Raw genomic sequence first — 21,449 nt, forward strand, 5'->3', positions numbered from 1 at the left:
ATCCATGTTGTCTCAAATGGCATGGTCTCCTTTTTTGGCTGTATAATATTCCATTGTGGTATAGCTATACCACATTTTCCTTATCCATTCGTCTGTTGATGGACACGTAGGTTGCTTCCATATTTTGGTTATTGTAAATAATGCCACAATAATCATAAGGGCTTGCCTGGTTGATTTCTACTCCTGTTCGTATAACAGGCAAACTCCACATACTTTTCCCCCCTTTCATTGGCTTTGGGAAAACTCAGAGTGACCTTTCAATATATAAGCTTCAAGGGCTAATAGTGGCAATGTACAGAGGCAATGTACCCAACTGTAGAATTTTAAACTCTATCCCGTTTATTATAAAACTTAAAATACCTTCTCCAGACAAGGTCCAAAATAATTGCATTCTATTCCATAATTCTTCATCTCCTATAGTCAAATGTAATCTGTCATCTTGTTCTGGAAATGGAATCCATTCCCCTGTGGTCAAGGTTGAGGGGCAGTGAGGAAATCTTGTGACCATTTAATGTGTACAGTGTCTCTTTCAATGTCCACTTTGGAATTTGAAGTCAAATCCAGGTCTAAGGAAGAAAAAGGTTCATATCCAACCTTGTTGTCTTTCCTTCGGTAGTATATGCGTGTCAGCACAGTCATTAGAAAAGTCTCCAGTACGAGGAGGTGGCAATTCATAACTGCAGCATGGAGTGAAATATAATGTAAGTTATCCTAAATTGTAGAGATGGTATCCCACTAGCAGCCCTGCATGTGAGTTCAGCAAAACTTTCTCCAATTTGTCCTCAAACCATGTCTAGAGATATTAAGTTGTCATAAGTAAAGTAGCAGATTAATGGTAAAGCCAAAACTGGAACTTGACTCTCCACCTTCTGCAATATGAGACTAGCATTAAACCCCATTTCTTTTGCATGTTTTATGAGCATGGTGTTCCTTTTTTTTTTTTTTTTTTTGAAAGAGAGAGTAAGCAGTGGGGAGGGGCAGAGGGACAGAGAGAATCCCAGGCAGGTTCCATGCTTAGTATGGAGCCTGATGTGGAGCTCGAGTCTTCAACCCTGAGATCATGACCCAAGCAGACATCGAGGGTCAGATGTGCTTAACCAACTGAACCACCCCGGCGCCCCTATCAGCATGACCTGCTTTCAGATCACACCCATTCCTCTCCCAGAAGCTGGCAATTGAACCTGTGCCTTCCTGGGTTGGCCAAGAGGGTTGGCCTCAAGCTGTGGGATTGCAGCTCTCCTCTGTGTTGTCAGAGAAGTCACCATCTCCTTCAAACCCCACCAAGACTTCTCGGAGATCCCCTTTCTGAATATTCTGAGCAGAAGCCAGGCTGGCCCAACCTCTGTTCTAAGGTCCTCTTTTCCCTGACCCACCCTTCTCACCCATTCTGGAATGAGAGAGGAACTCTTCTGTGCTCACCTTGAGACCTGATTTTAGAGGAAAAGGGAGGTGAACAAGCAATCTGCCCACTGTTGGCCAAGACTGAGAAGATGGATGGCTGCAGGGCAGTCAGGATGAGGAGCACCTGCAGAACAGAAGAGAAGCAAGGGCAGGAGAGGCCCAGCACCCGTGGCACTGAGGCCAGTCGGTGCACCGCTGTGCTTGGCCTTCCACGGTGCATTCAGCTGACCTTTTGATCTGGCAGTTACAGAGGGTTGAAACTCACTTAAGTAAAGTTTTGTGGAATTGTAATCCTTAGGCAAATTATAATCTTGTCTTCTACCCAATATTTTATGAGATGTGACAAGAAACAAGAACTGATTGGGGGTCCATGTTTATTTCCCTATCTCAGCCACAGCTACTAATGAGCACTCAGTGGATGAACAAGATGGATGGTTAGAGAACCATTTCCATCTGGCTCAAGGACCTGAGATTCCCTGCTCCTAAAATGATGGACAATTGGCCATGAAGGAAAGCACCCTTTGAAAAATCTCTACAGTGCCAGGCCCTGGGGGAAAAGGGGAAAGGGGAATTAATGTTCAATAGGTACAGAGTCTCTACATGGAAGGCGAAAAAAGTCTGGAAATGGATGGTGGTGATGATTGCACAACAATGTGAATGCACATAATGCCACTGAACTCTACACTTAAAAATAGTTAAAATGGTAAATTTTATGTATATTTTGATACAATGAGGAAAAAAAGAAGAAAAAGAAAATCTCTGTCCAGAGGCTTCATCAACACCTGTCCCTCCAAGTGCTCTTTTCTGGAGAATCAGCCTCTTCAGGGCAGGTGGCCCCCGATAGTCACGGGCAGGCCCGGCAGTCACAGAGCTTTTAGCCTATGGCATGACCCTAAATGCTTCTGTGGCCCAGATCCTTTCTGCCCTTTCAGCCCCTGACTCATTTCAGGCTCTTCTGGCCCATCTCGTCTTCAATTCTACCTACCATGCACCCAGAAACCCACATCTTGGAGGCATCTGCTTAGATCAAATGAGAATTTATGTGAAATCACACTGTTAACTACAAAGCAGTCACTATGCTGTGGGAATAGGAAAAGGGCCTAGCGAGGAGACAGAAAGAGTGGAGAGAGAAGGAAAACAAGATTGGGCTAGAAATCATTGCATTTGGTGGAAGTTCTCTAGGCTTTAGAAAATGGAAAGTGTAAAAGTGAAAAAATGTGCCTTGCAGAGAACTTCGAGAGAGGTGTGCAGGTGAAGAGGCAGTGTGATGAGAAGGAGGAATTGGATTTGAGAGTTAGATCTAGACTTAAATTCTGGCCCCATAACTACATGCCTTCGAGCAAGCCCGAAGACATCTCTGGGCCTCATTTACACAATAGGAATAATAATGACTCCTAAGATGAATGTGAAAATTTAGATGTAAATGTATGAAAAGTCCCAAACATGTGGTGAAAGTAGTTCACGACTATGATAATGCTGATGCTCCTGGTAGTGATTAATTATGGAGCTTTAGAAAGTATTGGGTAGGAAAAAGTAAAGGTAGAAGATTTTAAGGCTGATAATACATGTTTTAAGAGTTGAAGTGGGTCCCTAAAGTAATATTTTGAAGTGATCTTAAATATGATCTTATTTGGAATGTGATCTTATTTGGAAATAGCATCATCATTTTGGTTAACTGATTAGGTATCATTAAGATGACATCGTACTGGAGGGTCCTTATTCCCATATACTGTTGTCCTTCAAAGAAGGGGGAAAGAGACAGAAGACACACAACACGTGCCATGTCATACAGAGACAAAATCCATGATGCAGCTGCTAGCTGGTGATTGCTGGCCAACCACCAGAAGTTAGGAAGAGGCAAGGAAGAATTCTCCCCTATAGGTTTCAGAGGGAGCGTGGCCTGGCTGACCCCTTCCTTGATTTTGGACTTCTAGCCTCCAGAACTGTGAGACAAATTTTTGTGGTTTTAAGCCACCCAGTTTGTGATCCTTTTTGAGGGCGGTGCTAGGAAGCTATTACAGCACAGAAAAGCCAAATCTGGGAAGGGACAGGAATCATTTTCTAAATCTCATAGGAAACCTAGGCTTAAGAAGATTCCCAGACCCACTTTTGGTCTTTATTAGTCCCAGTTCCTAATCCCCATTGTTGGTAGCTCTAATATTAACCAGCTTTTCTTTCCCAGGGTATAGTTACCTGAAAGAGGACAAATTTGGCTCCTATATTCTGCTCGCCCAGGTGCATCTTGGCTTGACGGAAAATGATGGCCAGGGCCCAGAGAGCCAACAGGGTAGACACACCGAGGACAGTGTTGATCCACAGAGCTGTGCTTTCCTCAGAAATCTGGTGGCAGATCAAAAAGTAGTGAGGGAGGTGAGCCTTTTCTCCTGCTTTTATTTCTCCTCTTCCATAGTGGGAAAGGTAATTAAAAAAAAAAGGCCCCCAAAGTCTTGGCCTGTTCCACTCTCCTCTCCCCACCAGTCTCCAAGCCTCTACTTTTCCATGGCCACACTGTTGCTGCGGCTACCCTGCCTGTGGGGCCCTGTTGCAGCAGATGTTGGCTCCAGCTCTTCCTTCTAGAGCTCAGAGGTACTAAGTGAGTCTTAGACTTTGCTGCCTCTAACTCCTGGCTTACGTCTGCTGGGTCAAAGATGCCATCAGGGATGAGAAACAGGCCCACGAGGCTCAGTGTTATCTTGAAGAAGGCATACTGGAACGGGCCCAACATCAGCAGCTGAAGCTTCTTCCTGAAGGAAGAAGAGGATTAGGAACATGAACCCACAAACTGCCTACCTCAAGAACACCTTCCAGGTCCCTCACTGTGCTCCTGAGCTGAGGCTTGGCTGCCATAATAGACACCAAAATGGCTAGATGGATGGGGACATAGAAAGAAGCCAGAATGTTGAGAGCATTGGAAACTCTCTTCTTGTCTCCCACTCATTCCCCCCAGACCAGAATGCTGCCTTTTGGGCAAGATCTATCAAAATGTTGACCCCAATCTCATTAACCAAAATGGGCAAAAGGGACAAGTAAGTAGCCCAAAGTCCACTTAGCTCCAAGTGCCCAAGTGTGTGGGCAGCAGTGAGCTGAAGGGATGGAAATTGGAGTTCTCCTTCCTCTGCTCTCCTCACCCCTGTGTGGGTGGTGGCTGTGAGATGCCCACCCTCTCATCACTGGCTTTGTTCCATACCTGCCTGATTCCAAGAGACTTGAAACAGGGCTGAGAGAGCCAGAGAGGCTCTTGGGGAAATGCGGGAAGAGGCTAACCTGTTCCTTGAGGAAGCCTCTCACTCCCACCTCACCTGGTGAGCATGAGTGGGGGGCAGCAGGGGCAGCAGCAGCAGCAGGGGCCTGTGTGGACCATCATCGGAGTGTCCTTCAGTGTCCGCACTACTGCCTCCTTCCCACCAAAACCTTCCACCATGACCCTCATCAGCAGGTAGAAGTATACTGCGTAAAACCTGGAGTGGGAACAGAGGTGAGCCTCACAGAGGGGAAGTGGCAGCCTGCTGAGGGGATACCTGACTACAAAGGGTGCAACAGAGGTGGGGCTCACTGAGGGGGACACAGTAGGGACCAGGTATTCAGAATATGTGACCCAGCAAGAGGGAGAGAGAGGAGAGGGTCCGGGGCTGAGGAAGAGGGGAATTGGGGCCTATAGGAACAAAATGGTTGACTGAGGATGAACAGAACCAGAAGTTCAAGGGACCTGATTAGCACAAGTTGAAAGGGGCTAGATTCACGATCAATTGGTTTGCAGGGATTTATGGAAGGGATATGGGTTAAAAGAAAATGTGGACCCCGGAGTCCTGGGTCCTGGGTGAGTGGGGAGCAAAAGTGTGACCAGCTCAGAGCTGCAGGTGGGGCAGGACACTCACGAGGTGATGGCCATTTCCACGAGCATGAGTGAACGAGGGATCCAAAGACCAAAACAGCAGAACACAGACACGACCTGCTTGGAGAGGAGCGAGAAGCTGTTTGCGGCGAGAAGGGAGTCTTTGTGCTCACTCTCTCAAAAATTTTATGGCAAGGGCTCAAGGAAGCAAAATCTGAACAGTTGGGGTGTCATTACTTCCAATGGTTGGCTGGAAAAATAGTTAATTTTTAAAAGTGAACTAATTTTTTAAGTTTTTTTTTTTTTTTTAATTCAGTGGTCACTTCCTTCTCTATCTAGGGTTAGAGACAGCAGGTCACCTTAAGTCTGGTGCCTGTTTGAAGATTATCTCATCCTATACCCCTGAAGTAGTGTAGGTAAGTTCATCCTTAGGAAGAATTGGGTCAAGATCCAACCCTTCCCTTTCAACATCGCATGTTACTAGAGCATCTCTGATGACTTGAGATGGCCCAGGCAGGTGTCCTCTGCTAGAAAAGGACCTCAAGGGCTCCATTCTGCACCCCAGACACACACACACACACACCTTACAAAGAAACGGAAGTCCAGTCTTAGGTCCTGGGAGCAAGCCAGAGACCTATATAATGTCTGTGAGGGTGAATTAAAAAGGTCTACAATATAAGGGTTGAGCTGAGTATGTCCCTGTGGGGAAAAAAATAGTTTCCCTCTTTCCCCTCTGAGGAACCACTGCTTTCCTCTACAGGCAGGGATATTTCTTTTAACAGTAATACTGTGGCCAGAAGTAGTGAGTAGGGATGCTGGTGGGCTGAGCAGTTTCTCTACCTGTCTCCCGGCTCTAAGAATTCAAACTCGCTGTCCCACTAATTGTTGGCTTTCCAAGCACAGGGACCTGACTGCAATCGGAAATTACAACCCCCCATTCTAAGTGCGTAGAAGCAGGCAACCCTCTGCTCACTTGGACTGCTGAGTTTAGAGGAATTCTCAAATTTCCTCTAATTGTTTAGTCTTGTTTAGTCCCTCCCAAAGGGCAGCTACAAGGCCCTCACCGTGGGTGCAGAGCTGCTCCAGAGCAGGGTAGTCCTCTTGATGGGACACCGGGTGTTCTTGTACAGGTAGACAGCATCCTCCAGGAAGATGATGACTGAGCCCAGGGCAAGCAAGGTCATGATGACTGTGAGGGCAATTTCTGCAGGGCCCAGTGCTAAAGTGGAAAGAGAGGGCAGAGTCTCCTGAGCTGAAGTCCAGGACTGAGGGGCAGGAGATATGGGCTTCTTCATTTGGATCTAAATGGCTTTAATGTATCTAGAATTATGTGGTCTAGGCTCCCACTCATGCAGAAGAATGGCATTTTCTTAGACTTAGAGTATCTAACATGTAGCTAAAAAGTAGTCATTCTTCTGCATGGATGAGAGACTAGACCAGATAATTCTAGGTATCGTTAGGCTTACCTCAACCAGGATATAGACACCAAACAAGTTTTTACTTAATTAGCAAAAATTTTGAATTAGGAGGTTGGCTTTGCCTAGTCAACTTTACTATTTCCAGTGAAAGGTGTCATGCTAGCAGACGTGGACCAATTAACATTATAGTTAAAGCAGAATGTAATTAATGGTATACTTTAGGGCTGTTTAAATTTGATTTCAAAAATTATGTCACGAAACTGGGACATTAGGAAGGGATCTTAACAAAAGAAAAATGGATACCCAAAAAGGCTCCAGGGACATTTGACTCGTGTTGGCCTCATAGTCAGTCTTAAATTAAAAGTGATTCAGTAGCTTTCCTCAGTGTTTACTTCAATCCTTTGAGTAGTTGTTAAAAATAGCTGCCCAGATCCTACCCTCAGCGATGCTTCTTCAAAATCTTTGTGAAGAATGTGTAATATTTTTAAAGCACTTTGGGCACCTGGGTAGCTCAGTGGGTTAAGCCTCTGCCTTCGGCTCAGGTCATGATTTCAGGGTCCTGGGATGGAGCCCCAAGACAGGCTCTCTGCTCAGCAGGGAGCCTGCTTCTCCTCTGTCTCTGCCTGCTGCTCTGCCTACTTGTGATCTCTCTCTCTCTGTGTCAAATAAATAAAATCTTTAAAAAAAATTTTTTTTATACTTACCAGCACTTAATTAAAAAAACAAAATTTATTAACAGATCCACAAATGTATGGTCATCTGGTTTATGACAAAAGACTCCACTACAATTTATGGGAAAAAGGATGTTTTTTCAAAGGATGTTTTTTCCTTTGGTGGATAAAAAAAGGACTTTGACCCCTCCTTCACATCATCCAAAAACACCTAAGTGTGAAAGTTAAAACAACGTTTTTAGAGGAAAACAGAGAAGTAGATTTTTAAGACTTTAAGATAGGCAAACATCTGGGGTGCCTGGGTGGGTCAGTTGGTTAAGCGGCTGCCTTCAGCTCAGATCATGATCTCAAGGTCCTGGGATCGAGCCGCACATAGGGCTCTCTGCTCAGCAAGGAGCCTGTTTCTTCCTCTCCCTCTGTCTGCCTCTCTGCCTACTTGTGTTCTGTCTGTCAAATTAATAAGTAAAATCTTAAAAAAGAAAAAAAGACAGGCAAAATAGGACACAAAAGCACCACCCATGAATTTAAAAATTGATAAATTGGACTTTCTTAAAATTAAATATTTCCATTGGTCAAAAGAAACCATTGAAAGGACAAGCTCAGACTAAACAAAATAAGTCAGTCAGAGAAAGACAGATCATATGATCCGCCTGATACGTGGAATATGAGAGACAAGGCAGAGGATCATGGGGGAAGAGAAGAAAAAAATGAAACAAAATGAAACCAGACAGGGAGACAAATCAAAGGGACTCTTAACCATAGGAAATAAACTGAGGGTTGCTGGAATGGAGGGGGGGTAGGAAGGATGGGGTGGCAGGGACATTGGGGAAGGTATGCTATGGTAAACTCTGCGAATTGTGTAAGACTGATGAATCACAGACCTGTACCCCTGAAACAAATAATACATTACATGTTAATAAAAAATAAAAATAAAATAAAAAATCATAAAGGGACACCTGGCTGGCTCAGTCGGTGGAGCATGCGACTTTTGATCTCCGGGTTGTAAGTTTGAGCCCTATGCTGGGTGTAGAGATTACTTAAAAATAAAATCTTTATTAAAAAAGAGAAAATCACAAGGAAGAGAAAATATCTTTACAGCACCGTACATATATTTATTGGAAAAAAAAATCCTCATATAGGTGGACCTGCACAGTTCAAACCCATGTTGTTTATTTTTTTAAGATTTTTTATTTTATTTATTGGACAGAGAGAGCACAAGCAGCAGAGGAAGAGGGAGAAGCAGGCTCCCAGCTGAGCAGAGAGCCCGATGCCAGACTCAATCTCAGGTGCTCCAAACCCATGCTGTAAATTGTGATACATTCCCACAATAGAGTATCACACAGCAATAAAAAAAAAATAATAATAAACTGATACATGCAACAAAACAGATTAATCTTTAATCTTTAATGATGAGTGACGGAAGCCAGACACAAGAGTATATACTGTTTGATTTTGTTTCTACAAATTAAAGAATGGGGAAAAATGATCTATAGAGATGATAGAGGTCTAAGTAGTGGTCTCAGGAGGCATAGTAACTGGGGTGGGAGTACAAGAGACCCTACTGGTTGCTGGAAATGTTCTATTTTTTTGTCTAGATGGTTGTTTCACAGATGTACACACAAGCAAAAATGCATCACAATATACACTTGAGATCATTACCCTTTACTGTATATAATTTAGACCTAAAATAAAGATCTCATGTTGACAAAGAAGATTGCAAAATTAATAACCATGTTTGGTTATTTGTAAAATTGGGCGCCTGGGTTAAAGCCTCTGCCTTCAGCTCGGGTCATGGTCCCAGGGTCCTGGGATTGATCCCTGATCGGGCTCTCTGCTCAGCGGGGAGTCTGCTTCTTCCTCTCTCTCTGCCTGCCTCTCTGCCTACTTGTGATCTCTGTCTGTCAAATAAATAAATAAATCTTTTAAAATTAAATTAAATTAAACCATGTTTGGGGAGAGAAAGGTAGAAAAGAATTGAAGGAAAGAGTGGGACACAAATATCTTTATCTTACAAAGTGCAAAGTCAGGAAGTACTGCCCCTGCTTGGCAGAATAAGAAGTTATCTAAAGGAATAATAAATCTATAAAGATAACCAACTAAAAATATTGACATAATTAGCAGAGAACGGAAGAAGGTCAGGGCTGAAAGAGAGAGAGCACAGGAGAGGGGGAGGGGCAGAGGAAGAGAGAGAAGAATCCCAAGCAGAACCTCTCCCCACCCCTCAACTGAATGTGGAGCTCCCCCCACCCCTGTAGGGCTCAATCTCACAACCCTGAGATCACCACCCCAAATCACGACATGACCCAAAATCCAGAGTCCCACACTCAACCAACTAAGCCACCCAGGTGTCCCGATTCAGTAGATTTCTCAAAGCCGATGTCCATTGTGAGAAGGCAGAGTCACTCTTCGAGGCCTCTGTTGGCAAGACTTGCCCACCTCTGCTTGACCCTTGTCCTCCCCCAGCTCAGGGAGAGCTGAGAGTAAAAAGAGACCTTTCAAAAGCTATTCAAGCCCGGAGCCTTTCCCAGTCTTCACTGACTCAACTGCTCCCTCCTCTTTGAAAATCTGGTCCACTTTGACTCCCAGAACCACAGTCCCCTTCATGGCCTCTGACCCTGGGTCTCTGGCACTGAACCCTCACCCTCTCTCACACCCTGTGTTCCCCCATGTCAAACACCATAGCTTCGCTGGTCCCTGTTTACTGAGGTTTGGGATTTCCCTACCACTCCTACACCCCTTCAGCCTCCCAATGACCATGTCAGCGGTGCCACCTCCTGAGCTTGGTGGCGTTCGGTTTCTGCCCATTCAGTTTTTCTCCCTAGTTCCCAGTGGCTGGCTTCTCCTCACTGAGATCCCCGTTCAAATGCCCCTCCTTCACCAGCTTTCCCAGAGTGCCCCATCTCTCTCCCACAGTGAGGTTATTTACATATTTATTTATTTGTCTCTTTTCTGCTGCCTACCCCTCCCCCCAACACACCCTTGTAAAGTCATGCAAGGCAGGGACTTTGTCAAACTTTGTTCTCTGTTCCATCTCCGAGTGCGTGGAACAGCAACTGTGGCTATTTGTTGAGTGAAAGAAATAACCCATGTGAATTCCTATTGTCATCTCCATTTATAGGCTTTTCCAGGAAACTAAGCTTAGAGTTTAAGCACCTTACCCATGGTCACACAGCCTGGAAGTTACCGGGCTGGAATTGAAACCCAGGGGTTTCTGGCTAAGCCCATACTCTTAACCATTTCACAGGCTGACTCTTGGTGTGCGTTCCCACAGCTATGGGAGGGAATGTGGAGCGAAATGAACAATGAGACGCAACCCTAACAAGTTGTTTAAGTTTGTGAAGGTGGGCTGGGGGCATATGTGACTCTTCAGTACAGACATGATTTGCAGTTTCTTTTAACTTCTGGCTTTGACGGTCTATATTCTTTCTCCTACTTATAGTATCTATAGGCTCTTGTATTCACTGCCACAACACAAAAGCTAAGAAAGAAGTTTCTCAGCATCCATAGATCCTGACACTACTGCTCTCCATGCAACTCATTTATTCTTTGGAGATTGTCCCCTATCTTATTTTCTGCATCTTAATAGATATGGGACAAAAATGTTCAATGGCCAGAGGCTTTATGGAGATGCCTTAAAGTTAAACCTGTTTCCTCCCATACTCAAGTTTTTAATCTGCTTTATACTGTAATTTCCTAGTGGAGGTTATAGAATATAACTTTTATAAAACTTATTTTTTTTTACAGATTCTGTGTTCATGAGGCACTACTCGAGATTCATATTCCAAGAAACACACTTTGGGAAAAGCTTGTCTAACTGACCATTTTGAATACATTTACACCTTTAGCAACTAGCAAATTTCCCACCATATCCCCAATAGGATGATTTTTTAAAAAAAGTAATGAAAACGGGACGCCTGGGTGGCTCAGTTGGTTAAGCAGCTGCCTTCTGCTCAGGTCATGATCCCAGCGTCCTGGGATCGAGTCCCACATCGGGCTCCTTGCTCCGCAGGGAGCCTGCTTCTCCCTCTGACTCTGCCTTCCACTCTGTCTGCCTGTGCTCGCTCTCACTCTCTCTCTCTTACAAATAAATAAATAAAATCTTTAAAAAAAAAAGTAATGAAAACAATATTAGAGCATTAAAATCTTGAAAGAGTATCCCCCATAATTTCCGCTAGTTCCTAACCAGAGGTTATTTTCATATCTGCATGTTTGTCTTCAAGAGAGTTAAGAGCATAGGCTCTGGAGTCAGAGATACCTGTGTTCCAAGTAAAATCCCACTTGGTGCTTGCTCTTGACCTTGGACAGCTTATTCATCCTCCCTCTAACCTCTTAGCACAGCATCTCGCAAGTAGTATTTGTTCAATAAAAGGTAGCTTTAAAAAACAACACCCGGGTTAAAGTGCATACCTATTGTATTACTGCAATTATATTATAAAATTGTGTACATTTTTAACTAGCATTTCATCATAGCCATCAAAAATGATTTTTAAATCACAAAAGTTTCAAAAATAAAAACAAAAGAGCAAACAGAAAGATATCTTTCTATATTGCCTTTTGTAAAAAACGTTTGTATTTTACATTTAGGTATTTTAGCTGTCTGGGTTAAAGCTACACTGGATCGGTTTTCACACGGATCCCCGCCCCGCCCCGGGACAAATACATTGTCTAAATGACTTCTTGACGATTCCGTTCTGCCCACTGAGGGGGTGGGGGGTGGGCAGGGGCATCACTTCACAGAGCGCATGCCCGAGCAGGCGCTATTTCTGGGCGCCTGTTCGGTTCCACGTTTCTACTTGTTAGGTCCTTTGCACGTCAGTGTTCATTGCTTAGCCTCGTTCTAGGTCTTAACCCCTGGTAGGGCAGGTGCCCTCCACACTTGTTTTCAAAATTGCCTTGGCTTTTCCTGGCTCATCACTCTTTCACAGAAATGTTTGGATCGGTCCATTTAAGAATCCTGGAGGGAGTGTCATCGCAATCATACCACAGGCATTTCAAAAACAGATTTGGTAATTCTCCCCCAAGAGCTCCTCCTTCAATGGCAGCCAAGTTTAAGGAGCAACAGTTTATAGGCTAAGGAGGAAGAGTTTTGCCACGTCCTCAGGGCAAGCCTCTTTGGGGCTTTCCAGTTTCTCGGGGTCATCGCCGCTGCCCTCAGCCTGCCCCGATCCCCAGCGGGGTAGTTGCGGGATCTTTTCCTTCACTCGCCCGGTCTAGCTATCTCGCAGGCAGCTCGCTCTTTCTTGGGCTTGCTTCGGTTTTCCAACCCCCGCTCTCTTCCCAGACACCGTTCCGGCTCAGACTCATGTTCCCTATGCTGGGCTGGGGCGATGGTCTCCAATGCATAGCCCGGCTTCTCGAGGCCCTCCTTCCCCGAAGTCCATCCCGTTTACTGATTAATGATTTTGCAGCCCTGTCCAGCCCCTCCCAATCTCGGAGCCCTCCCCGGCTCCTTCCGTCCGCAGGATAAAGTGCAACTCCCCCGCCTGAACTCCTCACGCCCCACCTCACCTGCCCAGCCCTCTCGGTTGTCCCCTGCTTCTCCACCAGCGACCTGGAACCCTGCGGGATCAAGGTGCTCGGGGTCCGCGGCACGTGCCTGCCCCTTCTGTCTCGATCCCAACCCAGCAGCGCGCGCTGCCTGCTCTCCGCTCTTCGACATTCCCCCTGGGAACGAGGCAGAGCGCTGGGCTACCAGACCCAGCATGGTCTCCCTTCTTTGAAGATCCCTGGGGCCTCTATTTGCACATCTGTCGCAAAGCAATGTGAGATCGATTTTTCCTGTGTGAGGCTGGGTTTCTCAATCTCAGCACCGTGGACACTTTGTTCAAGGCAACTCCTTGTGGTGGGGGACTTGCCTTTGTGTTCAGGGCAGCATCCCTGGCCTTTCCCCCACTGGATGCCCGTTGTGCCCTCTAGTCGGGGCCACTGAAACAGTCTCTGCGCATTACCAGAAGTTCCTTGGGGGACAAAATAGCGTCTGGTTGGCAAACTGCTAATGGAACACTTGTCCCACCAGCTGCACTCTGAACGAGAGGTTCCTGGAGCTGGACAGAGAAGCTGGCTACGAGCACGGACCCCAGAGCAGTTGCAAAGCCTCTCTGGACACTCTGGAAAGTGTTGTCATTCGCTCTGAAACCAGGCTGAACATTGTCCAAGCACGTGCCCCTGTCTGCCTCCTGATCCACGCTGACCACATCCTGTGTGGTCAGAAAGTCTACTCCCTGAAGTGACCATATCAGGAAGGAGGTTATGCAAAAACATTAAAGATACCATAGAGGGGGTCCCTGGGTGGCTCAGTTGGTTAAGTGTCTTCCTTGGGCTCATGTTGTGATCCCCAGGTCGTGGGATCAAGCCCCGAATTGGGCTCCCTGATCAGTAGGGAGTCTGCTTCTCCCTCTCCCTCTGCCCCTCACCACCATACTCATGCTCTCTCCCTCAAATGAATAAATAAATCTTTATATTAAAAAAGATACCATAGAGACACAGACTCCTCTTCATCAATGTCTAAGAGGTGGTTAATCATGCAGTAGGAAAACGAAATGAAATAGGGATAGGAGCCATGTTTGCTATAAAAAAGCTAGGGTCGTTTGGTTGTCATATAGGCAGCCAGGGAATAAACTGAGACCTGTCTTCTGCTTTTCATTTTCAAAGCAATTCAGTATAAGATCTAGTTGGCCAACATTGTTGGAATACTTCTACAGGCTCGCCTAAGTTTTAAGGACATTATTCATAGCGACCACCCCTCTAGAATGACCCTTTCCCAGAGGCTCTTGTGGAGGCCCCAAGGGGGATTCTCTGGGGCTTGGATCATATGGGTGCCATCTTGAATCCCTGGTTGGCTCTGGGGTGTGAACAATACTCCAGGCCAATGTCCCCAACTTGCAGGAGCTTTGAGGCTGGGATCTGTGGGGGGTCCAGCATGCAGCTTTGTCTCCCTGGCTATGCTACAATGCCCCTCTTCTGGCCTCTTGGATCCTTGAAGAGTTGCTCTTCTCTAAGGCCTTAACCATGACAGACAGATGTTCTACAGGCAGGCTGGCTCAGGACCACCTTTCATCAGCATCACTCAGGTGTCTTGGCTCCCTGCAGGGATGCTCATTTCTCCTCTCAGCTCCCTCTGGGGAGGGCCCCTGACTCACCTCTCAGAAGCTGGGCTGCAGTGGGAGCATGAGAGAAGCAGGCAGACGAGATGCTGTAATTGGTTTTCAGTAACTCCAGAAGATCTGCTGTGTACCTGTAGAGATACCAGCCTGTGTTCAGAACATGGAAGGTACCAGAAGGAATACCAATTATCTCACACTCCCTCAAACACTTCTGAGTTCAGGGAGCTTGTACATTTCCCCTCGATGCCCCAGTTCTTAGCGGAAATGGCAAATGGGCCAGGCTAGTGTATAAGACAAGTGCCCCAGGGCTATAGGCAGGCCTGACTTTGGTGCCCACTCTCTCCACTTCCACTGGGGCAGCAGGTCAGGCACTGACAAGAGAAAAAGGGTAGGGCCTCAGAGAAAGAGTGGGCCCTAAGTACCAGGGATGGGTCCACAGCTCTATGCCTGCCCCTCACAGCCCTCACCTTTGGGATTTTTCTCTTCCCCACTGAGCGCAAAGCCAAGGCTCTGAAGGGTCACACTGACCTCAGGGACAGCCAAACCATTGTTCATCTGCCCCATTCTGTGTCCTAGGAGCCAAAGGCCCTGGAAGGGAGATAGGGCCAGGCCAGCATGCTAGCGGCCTCCGCTGCTTAGCAACTGGTTCCTGGCTCTAGGCCTGCCACCCTCACTCACCTGGGGTCAAGTTTTATCTGAGTCCTGTCTGGCTCCATCGTCTTCTCTCCCTCTCTGGCTTTCCCAGCAAGCAGTGAGGGGCAAGGAAGGGCAGGCAGGTGGGGGCCCTGAGGGAAGTGGCTCCCACGAGTCTTTCTGCCCACTGGCCTTTGTCAGAACAAGGACCGCGGCCACGTGTAGGTGCACTGGCAGGATCTTCTCCTCTGCCTCTCTGTTCTCGGGCTTCCCGTGCCCACAGGTCCCTAGAGCTTATCTCAGAGTTCACCCCAGAGGAATTTGATCCTCTTGGCTGGCTGAGTGCCCTGGTTCCTGACTCCTCCCTCTCCCTAGGTGTTGTCCTTCCTTTCTCCCTCCCACCAACGCCTTTGGACACCCTTTGCTTCCTGCCAGCCCTCATCCCATATCCCCTCTAAGGAGTCTTCTAGGGTGCTGGTCAAATAAAGTTCTCTATCCTCCCTGCAATACTACCAGTCAGCAAACCCAGGTCTCCCAGAACCTGGCTAGAACTTGATCTCTGGTCCCCTGGAGACGGGATAGTCAAGGCCAGCTCCCTCACTGTGTTGACACTTTGGTCTGGCATGTGGAAGGGAGAATGAGCTGGAAAAGCCAGATGAGGCCCATGTGGGTTTCCGAAATCTCAGCCTTCCTTATCTTGGTGAGGGGTTTATCCTGCCAAACAGCAGCCAAAGACGCAGCAAAGATGCAGAGGGACTTAAGACGCAAAAGCTGCCGAGTGAGACTTCCAAGCATTTGGACAGCTTCTGGAAAGCTGTGCCAAAGTATGTTTCTCAACTTTTTATTGATTAGTGATCTCTTTTCTCTCTAAGTAGATTTATTAGCACCACACTCTAACCAGCTGAGCTAACCGGCCCACCGTAGATTTAAAGCCATTTGAGCCCAAGCACAGTACCCCAGGGTTCCTGGCCCAGGGCCCAATACACAGGGAGTGAGAGCGCTTTAGAAGTGGTCACGTGACTGATAAACTCAGGAAAGCTCAGTGACAGCTGCTGCAAACGTGTGCCCGGGGCACTATAGAAAATGCAGTTTGTTCCTTATCTTGTTGAAATTTTATAACTGCTCTTGGAAGGTGAGTACTGTCTTTATTCCCATTTTACAGATGAAGAAACTGAGGCTCACAGAAGTTCTGATATCCAGGTTGGATAGAAAGCCATGAGAGTGTGGAGAGAGGCAAAAGGGACCTAGGTCAGGAGGTCTGTTGAGCTTCAGATAAGAATTTTGAAAGTAAGAAAAGGGTCCATGAGAGGGTCAACAGAGTAGATTCTGGGGTGGTGAGGAGCTATAGTCAGTCAGAGGAAGTAGTTATTGGTGGTACCAAGAGGACTCTCTACTGCTATCCCCGTACATCAAAAATGTCTCCCCGGGGCCAAGCACGGTTTTGTCCCTCTTTTATCCTCCTCCTAAAGTACAACTCTCGGGACGGGACAGCCCAGGGATCCAGGAGTCTCGGGGACCCAGTTATCTCCTGAGGTGGAAGTGACGGCACAAGGAATACAAGGGCATTGACCAGGGTCACTTGCCTTGGTCCCACCCTGACAGACACAGGCTGACTCAGCAGCCTTGGCCATGTGACAGGAATGCCCCCTGGGTCATTCATCTCTAGCCTGGTGAGAGGCCTTGAGCTTAATTGTCTCAAGCCTGAACTTTAGACTTCCTCAGAGCAAGTAACCGGGCACTGAGGATGTTCTCTGAAACTTCTTCAGGACAGAACTGCGGGAGGCAGGAAAGGGGGAATGAAGAGTGAGAGAGAGAGTCAGGAAGGGAAGGCGACTGGGTGGACACTCTGGGCGGCAGGGGCTGGGAGGCCCGGGGGAGACTGGCTGATTCTTAGGTTGGATGAGGATGAAGAGAGAAATAATGGTGTGTTGGTGAGAGGGAGGACTTTAGAGCTCTGAGGGAGTACTGCGGCCCCACCCAGAGTCCCTAGGTAGCTATCTTCCGGGCAGTGTCACCCACAATTAGTCAAGGGCAGTGATGGCCTGACTCAAAGCCAGTCCATCCCAAGCTAAGGTATGGCCAGAGAAGATGAGCTGGACCAGCTAATCAGATTCTTCTCTTGCTAATTTTGGACAGCTTGCTGTCAAACACTGAATTTTAGGCCCAAGAGGAATGAATCATTCTTTGTTTCATTTTTTGGCTTAATTATTCTCACCAAATTATATGATTGCCTGATAGGATGCCTGTCACTTCAATTTTGGCTCTCTCAGTGTAAGGACCATTTTTGAAAAATCCAAATATAAAAATACCTATAAGTTTCATCAGTTTTCCTCAGGAATCCTCAATCATTTGATATTTAAAGGCCATTCTCTCTTTTTTTAAAAAAATGCCTCATTGAGATAAAATTCACATAACATAAAACTCACCTTTTTAGTCATTGTAAAGTATATAATTCGGTGATTTTAGTGTATTCATAATGTTGTGTAACTATCACCATTTATCTAATTGCAGAATATTTCCATTAGTACAGAAAGAAACCTCCTGCTTCCCAATTCTTCCTTCTTCCCATTCTTTGCAACCACTAATCTACTTCCCCTCTCTGTTGATTTGGTCCAATTCCAAACACGTACCTGAACAGACACTTGTCATTACAGTACATGGTGTTTCATGCCTGACTTTTTTTTTTAAAGATGTATTTATTTGACAGAGAGAGAGCACAAGTAGGCAGAGAGGCAGACAGAGGGAGAAGGGGAATCAGGCTCCCCGCTGAGCAGAGAGCCCAATGTGGGACTTGATCCCAGGACCCTGAGATCATGACCTGAGCCGAAGGCAGAGGCTTAACCCACTGAGCCATCCAGGTGCCCCTGACTTTTTTTATTCAGCATATTTTCAAGGTTTGTTTGCAGTGTATACTGGTCTCTGACTCCTTCTTACAGCTGAATAATATTCCATTGTGTGGATATGCCGTATTTTGTTTAGCCATTCATCAGCTGTGGGCACTTGGGTTGTTTCCATTTTCTGGCTGTTAGAATAATTCTGCTACTTTCCTGAACTCATTGACTAGCTCTGATTGTGTGTGTGTGTGTGTGTATACTGTTAACTATATACAAAATTGTACCACCTGCAAATGGAGATTTGCAGTGTGGGTGCTTTTTTTTAAAAAATAATTTTATTTATTTTTATTTTATTTTGTGTGCGAGAGAGACCTGTGATCATGACCTGAGCTGAAGGTGGGCACGCTTAACCAAATGAGCCACACAAGTGCCCGCAGCGTGGATGCTTTTATTACTTTTTTTTTTTTAACCTAATTGCTCATGGCTAGAACTTCAGTATAATGTTAAATAAAAGTGACAAAAGCAAACATACTTGTCTTGTTCCTGATCTTACAAGGAAAGCTTTCAGTCTTTCACCATTAAGTATGATGTTAACTATGTGTTTTTCATAAATGCCCTTTATTTGAGAAAGGTCCCTTCTATTCCTAGTATTGGAGTGTTTTAATCATGGAGTAGTATTAGATTTTGCCAAATGCCTTTTTTGCATTAAGACAGCTGAGTATGTTTTTCTTTCTCTCAATTACATGGGGGAGTACATTGGCCGATTTGTATACATTCAACAGCTCTCAGGTTCCTGGGATAAATCCCAGTTGCTAGGGGCACCTGGGTGGCTCACTGGGTTAAAGCCTCTGCCTTTGGCTTGGGTCATGATCTCAGGGTCCTGGGATGGAGCCCGCATCGGGCTCTCTGCTCAGCACGGAGCCTGCTTCCCCCTCTCTCTGCCTGTCTCTCTGCCTACGTGTGATCTCTCTCTCTGTCTGTTAAATAAATAAACAAATAAATAAAATCTTTTTTAAAAAGTAAAAAATAAAAAGTGGTTAAAATGGTAAAATTTATGTTATCACTCTAGAAAAAAGAGAAAAATACCCAGTACTTCTACATTGAGATGTGAGTGAACCAAAATGTAAAAGGGCAATTCACAAAACAGCTACAAGAAAATGACCTCCAGGTGTATAAGAATACTTAATTTTTTAAAAAATTAATTATTTTTTTATTTAAATTCACTTAATTAACACATAGTGTATTATTAGTTTCAGAGATAGAGGTCAGAGATTCATCAGTCTTATGTAACATCACGTGCCCTCCTTGATGTCCATCACACAATCACCCCAACGCCCTCCTTATGATTTGTCTCCCTCTCTGATTTTGTCTTCCTTTATTTTTCCCTACCTTTCCCTATGGTCCTCTGCTTTATTTCTTAAATTCCACATATCAGTGAGATCATATGATAATTGTCTTTCTCTAATTGACTTATTTTGCTTAGCATAATACCCTCTAGTTCCATCCATGTCATTGCAAATGGCAAGATTTCTTTTTTTTTTTTTTTTTGGTGGCTAAGTAATATTCCATTGTATATATACACTGCATCTTCTTTATCCATTCATTAGTCAATGGACATTTGGGCTCTTTCCATAGTTTGGCTCTTGTGGACATTGCTGCAATAAACAGTGGGGTCCAGGAGCCACTTCAAATTACGACATTTTATCTTTGTTGTAAATACCCAGTAGTGCTGTTGCTGGATTGTAGGGTAGCTCTATTTTCAACTATTGAGGAACCTCCATACTGTTTTCCAGAGTGGCTGCACCAGCTTGCATTCCCACCAACAGTGTAGGAGGGCTCCTCTTTCCCCACATCCTCGCCAACATCTGTCATTTCCTGACTTTTTAATTTTAGCCATTCTGACTGGTGTGAGGTGGTGTCTCATTGTGGTTTTGATTTGTATTACCCTGATGCCGAGTGATGTTGAGCATTTTTTCATGGGTCTTTTGGCCATTTGGACATCTTCTTTGGAGAAATGTCTGTTCATGTCTTCTGCCCATTTCTTGATTGGATTATTCATTTTTTGGGTGTTGAGTTTTAAAAGTTCTTTATAGATTTTGGATACTAGCCCTTTAACTGATAAGACATTTGCAAATATCTTCTCCCATTCTGTCAGTTGTCTTTTGGTTTTGTCAACTGTTTCCTTTGCTGTGCAAAAGCTTTTGATCTTGGTGAAGTTCCAATAGTTCATTTTGCTTCCCTTACCTTTGGAGACGTGTCTAGCAAGAAATTGCTGTGGCCGAGGTCAGAGATGTTGCTGCCTGGAGTTCTCCTTTTTGATGGATTCATGTTTCACATTTAAGTCTTTCATCCATTTTTAGTCTATTTTTGTGTGTGGTGTAAGGAATCGGTCCAGTTTCATTCTTCTGCATGTGCTGTCCAATTTTCCCAACACCATTTGTTGAAGAGACTGTCTTTTTTTCGTTGGACATTCCTTCCTGCTTCATTGAAGATTAGTTGACCATAGAGTTGGGGGTCCATTTGAGTTCTCTATTCTGTTCCATTGATCTATGGGTCTGTTTTTGTGCCAGGACCACACTGTCTTGATAATTATAACATTTTAATAGAGCTTGAAGTCCGGAATTATGATGTCACCAACTTTGGTTTTCTTTTTTAACATTCCTTTGGCTGTTTGGCGCTTTTCTATTTCCACACAAATTTTAGGATTATTTGTTCTAGCTCTGTGAAAAGAGTTGGTGATTTTTTAAAAAGATTATATTCATTTATTTGAGAGAGAGAACACAAGCAGCGGGAGCTGCAGAGGGAGAGAGAGAAGCAGACTCCCCACTGAGCTGGGAGCCCAATGCAGGCCTCAATCCCAGAACCCTGGGATCATGACCTGAGCTGAAGGCAGACGCTTAACTGACCAAGACACCCAGGTGTTGCAAAAGTTGATGGTATTTTGATAGGGATTGCATTGAATGTATGGATTGCTCTGGGTAGCATGGACATTTTAACAGTATTTGTTTTTTCAATCCATGAGCATGGAACATTTTTCCATTTCTTTGTGTCTTCCTCAATTTCTTTCATAAGTGCTCTATAGTGTTCTGCCTACAGGCCCTTTGCCTGTTTGGTTAGGTTTATTCCTAAGTATCTTATGGTTTTGGGTGCAATTGTAAATGGGACTGACTCCTTAATTTCTCTTTCTTCTATCTCTTCGTTGGTGTATAGAAATGCAATCGATTTTCGTGCAGTGATTTTATATCCTGCCACTTTGCTGAATGCAGTGATTTTATATCCTGCCACTTTGCTGAATTCCTGTATGAGTTCTAGCAGTTTTGGAGTGGAGTCTTTTGGGTTTTCCACATAGAGTATCATGTCATCTGCAAAGAGTGAGAGTTTGTTTTCTTCTTTACTGATTCGGATGCCTTTAATTTCTTTTTGTTGTCTGATCACCAAGTCTAGGACTTCTAGTACGATGTTGAACAATAGTGGTGTTGGTAGACATCCCTGTTGTGTTCCTGACCTTAGGGGAAAAGCTCTCAGTTTTTCCCCATTGAGAATGGGCTGTAGGCTTT

At 45.2% G+C, this 21,449-nt stretch overlaps 1 protein-coding gene across 1 annotated transcript; it reads right to left on the minus strand.

Annotated features, from left to right (window-relative positions):
- Positions 1-316: 316 nt before the first annotated feature.
- On the minus strand, positions 317-15,362 carry SLC51A (solute carrier family 51 subunit alpha). Its single transcript, XM_004745355.3, has 9 exons — positions 15,104-15,362; positions 14,462-14,556; positions 6,298-6,452; positions 5,277-5,350; positions 4,701-4,859; positions 4,034-4,145; positions 3,595-3,741; positions 1,420-1,525; positions 317-677 (listed from the first exon to the last, which is right to left on the minus strand). The coding sequence occupies exons 1-9, from the start codon at positions 15,139-15,141 to the stop codon at positions 472-474; spliced, it is 1,092 nt and encodes a 363-aa protein (XP_004745412.1). The 5' UTR covers positions 15,142-15,362; the 3' UTR covers positions 317-471.
- Positions 15,363-21,449: the final 6,087 nt, after the last annotated feature.

The sequence above is a fragment of the Mustela putorius genome, unplaced genomic scaffold (assembly GCF_011764305.1).
Source record: "Mustela putorius furo isolate JIRA1106 unplaced genomic scaffold, ASM1176430v1.1 tig00003834_pilon_pilon_pilon, whole genome shotgun sequence".
Lineage (NCBI taxonomy): Eukaryota > Metazoa > Chordata > Mammalia > Carnivora > Mustelidae > Mustela > Mustela putorius.

Excerpts from the sequence above, each read along its gene's own strand:
- SLC51A (XM_004745355.3), bottom strand. The coding sequence starts at position 15,141 with ATGGAGCCAGACAGGACTCAGATAAAACTTGACCCCAG. Across the intron at positions 4,860-5,276 it reads GTGGAAATGGCCATCACCTC|GTTTTACGCAGTATACTTCT; the intron begins GTGAGTGTCCTG and ends TTCCCACTCCAG. Across the intron at positions 678-1,419 it reads CTCTAAAATCAGGTCTCAAG|TTATGAATTGCCACCTCCTC; the intron begins GTGAGCACAGAA and ends TCCATGCTGCAG.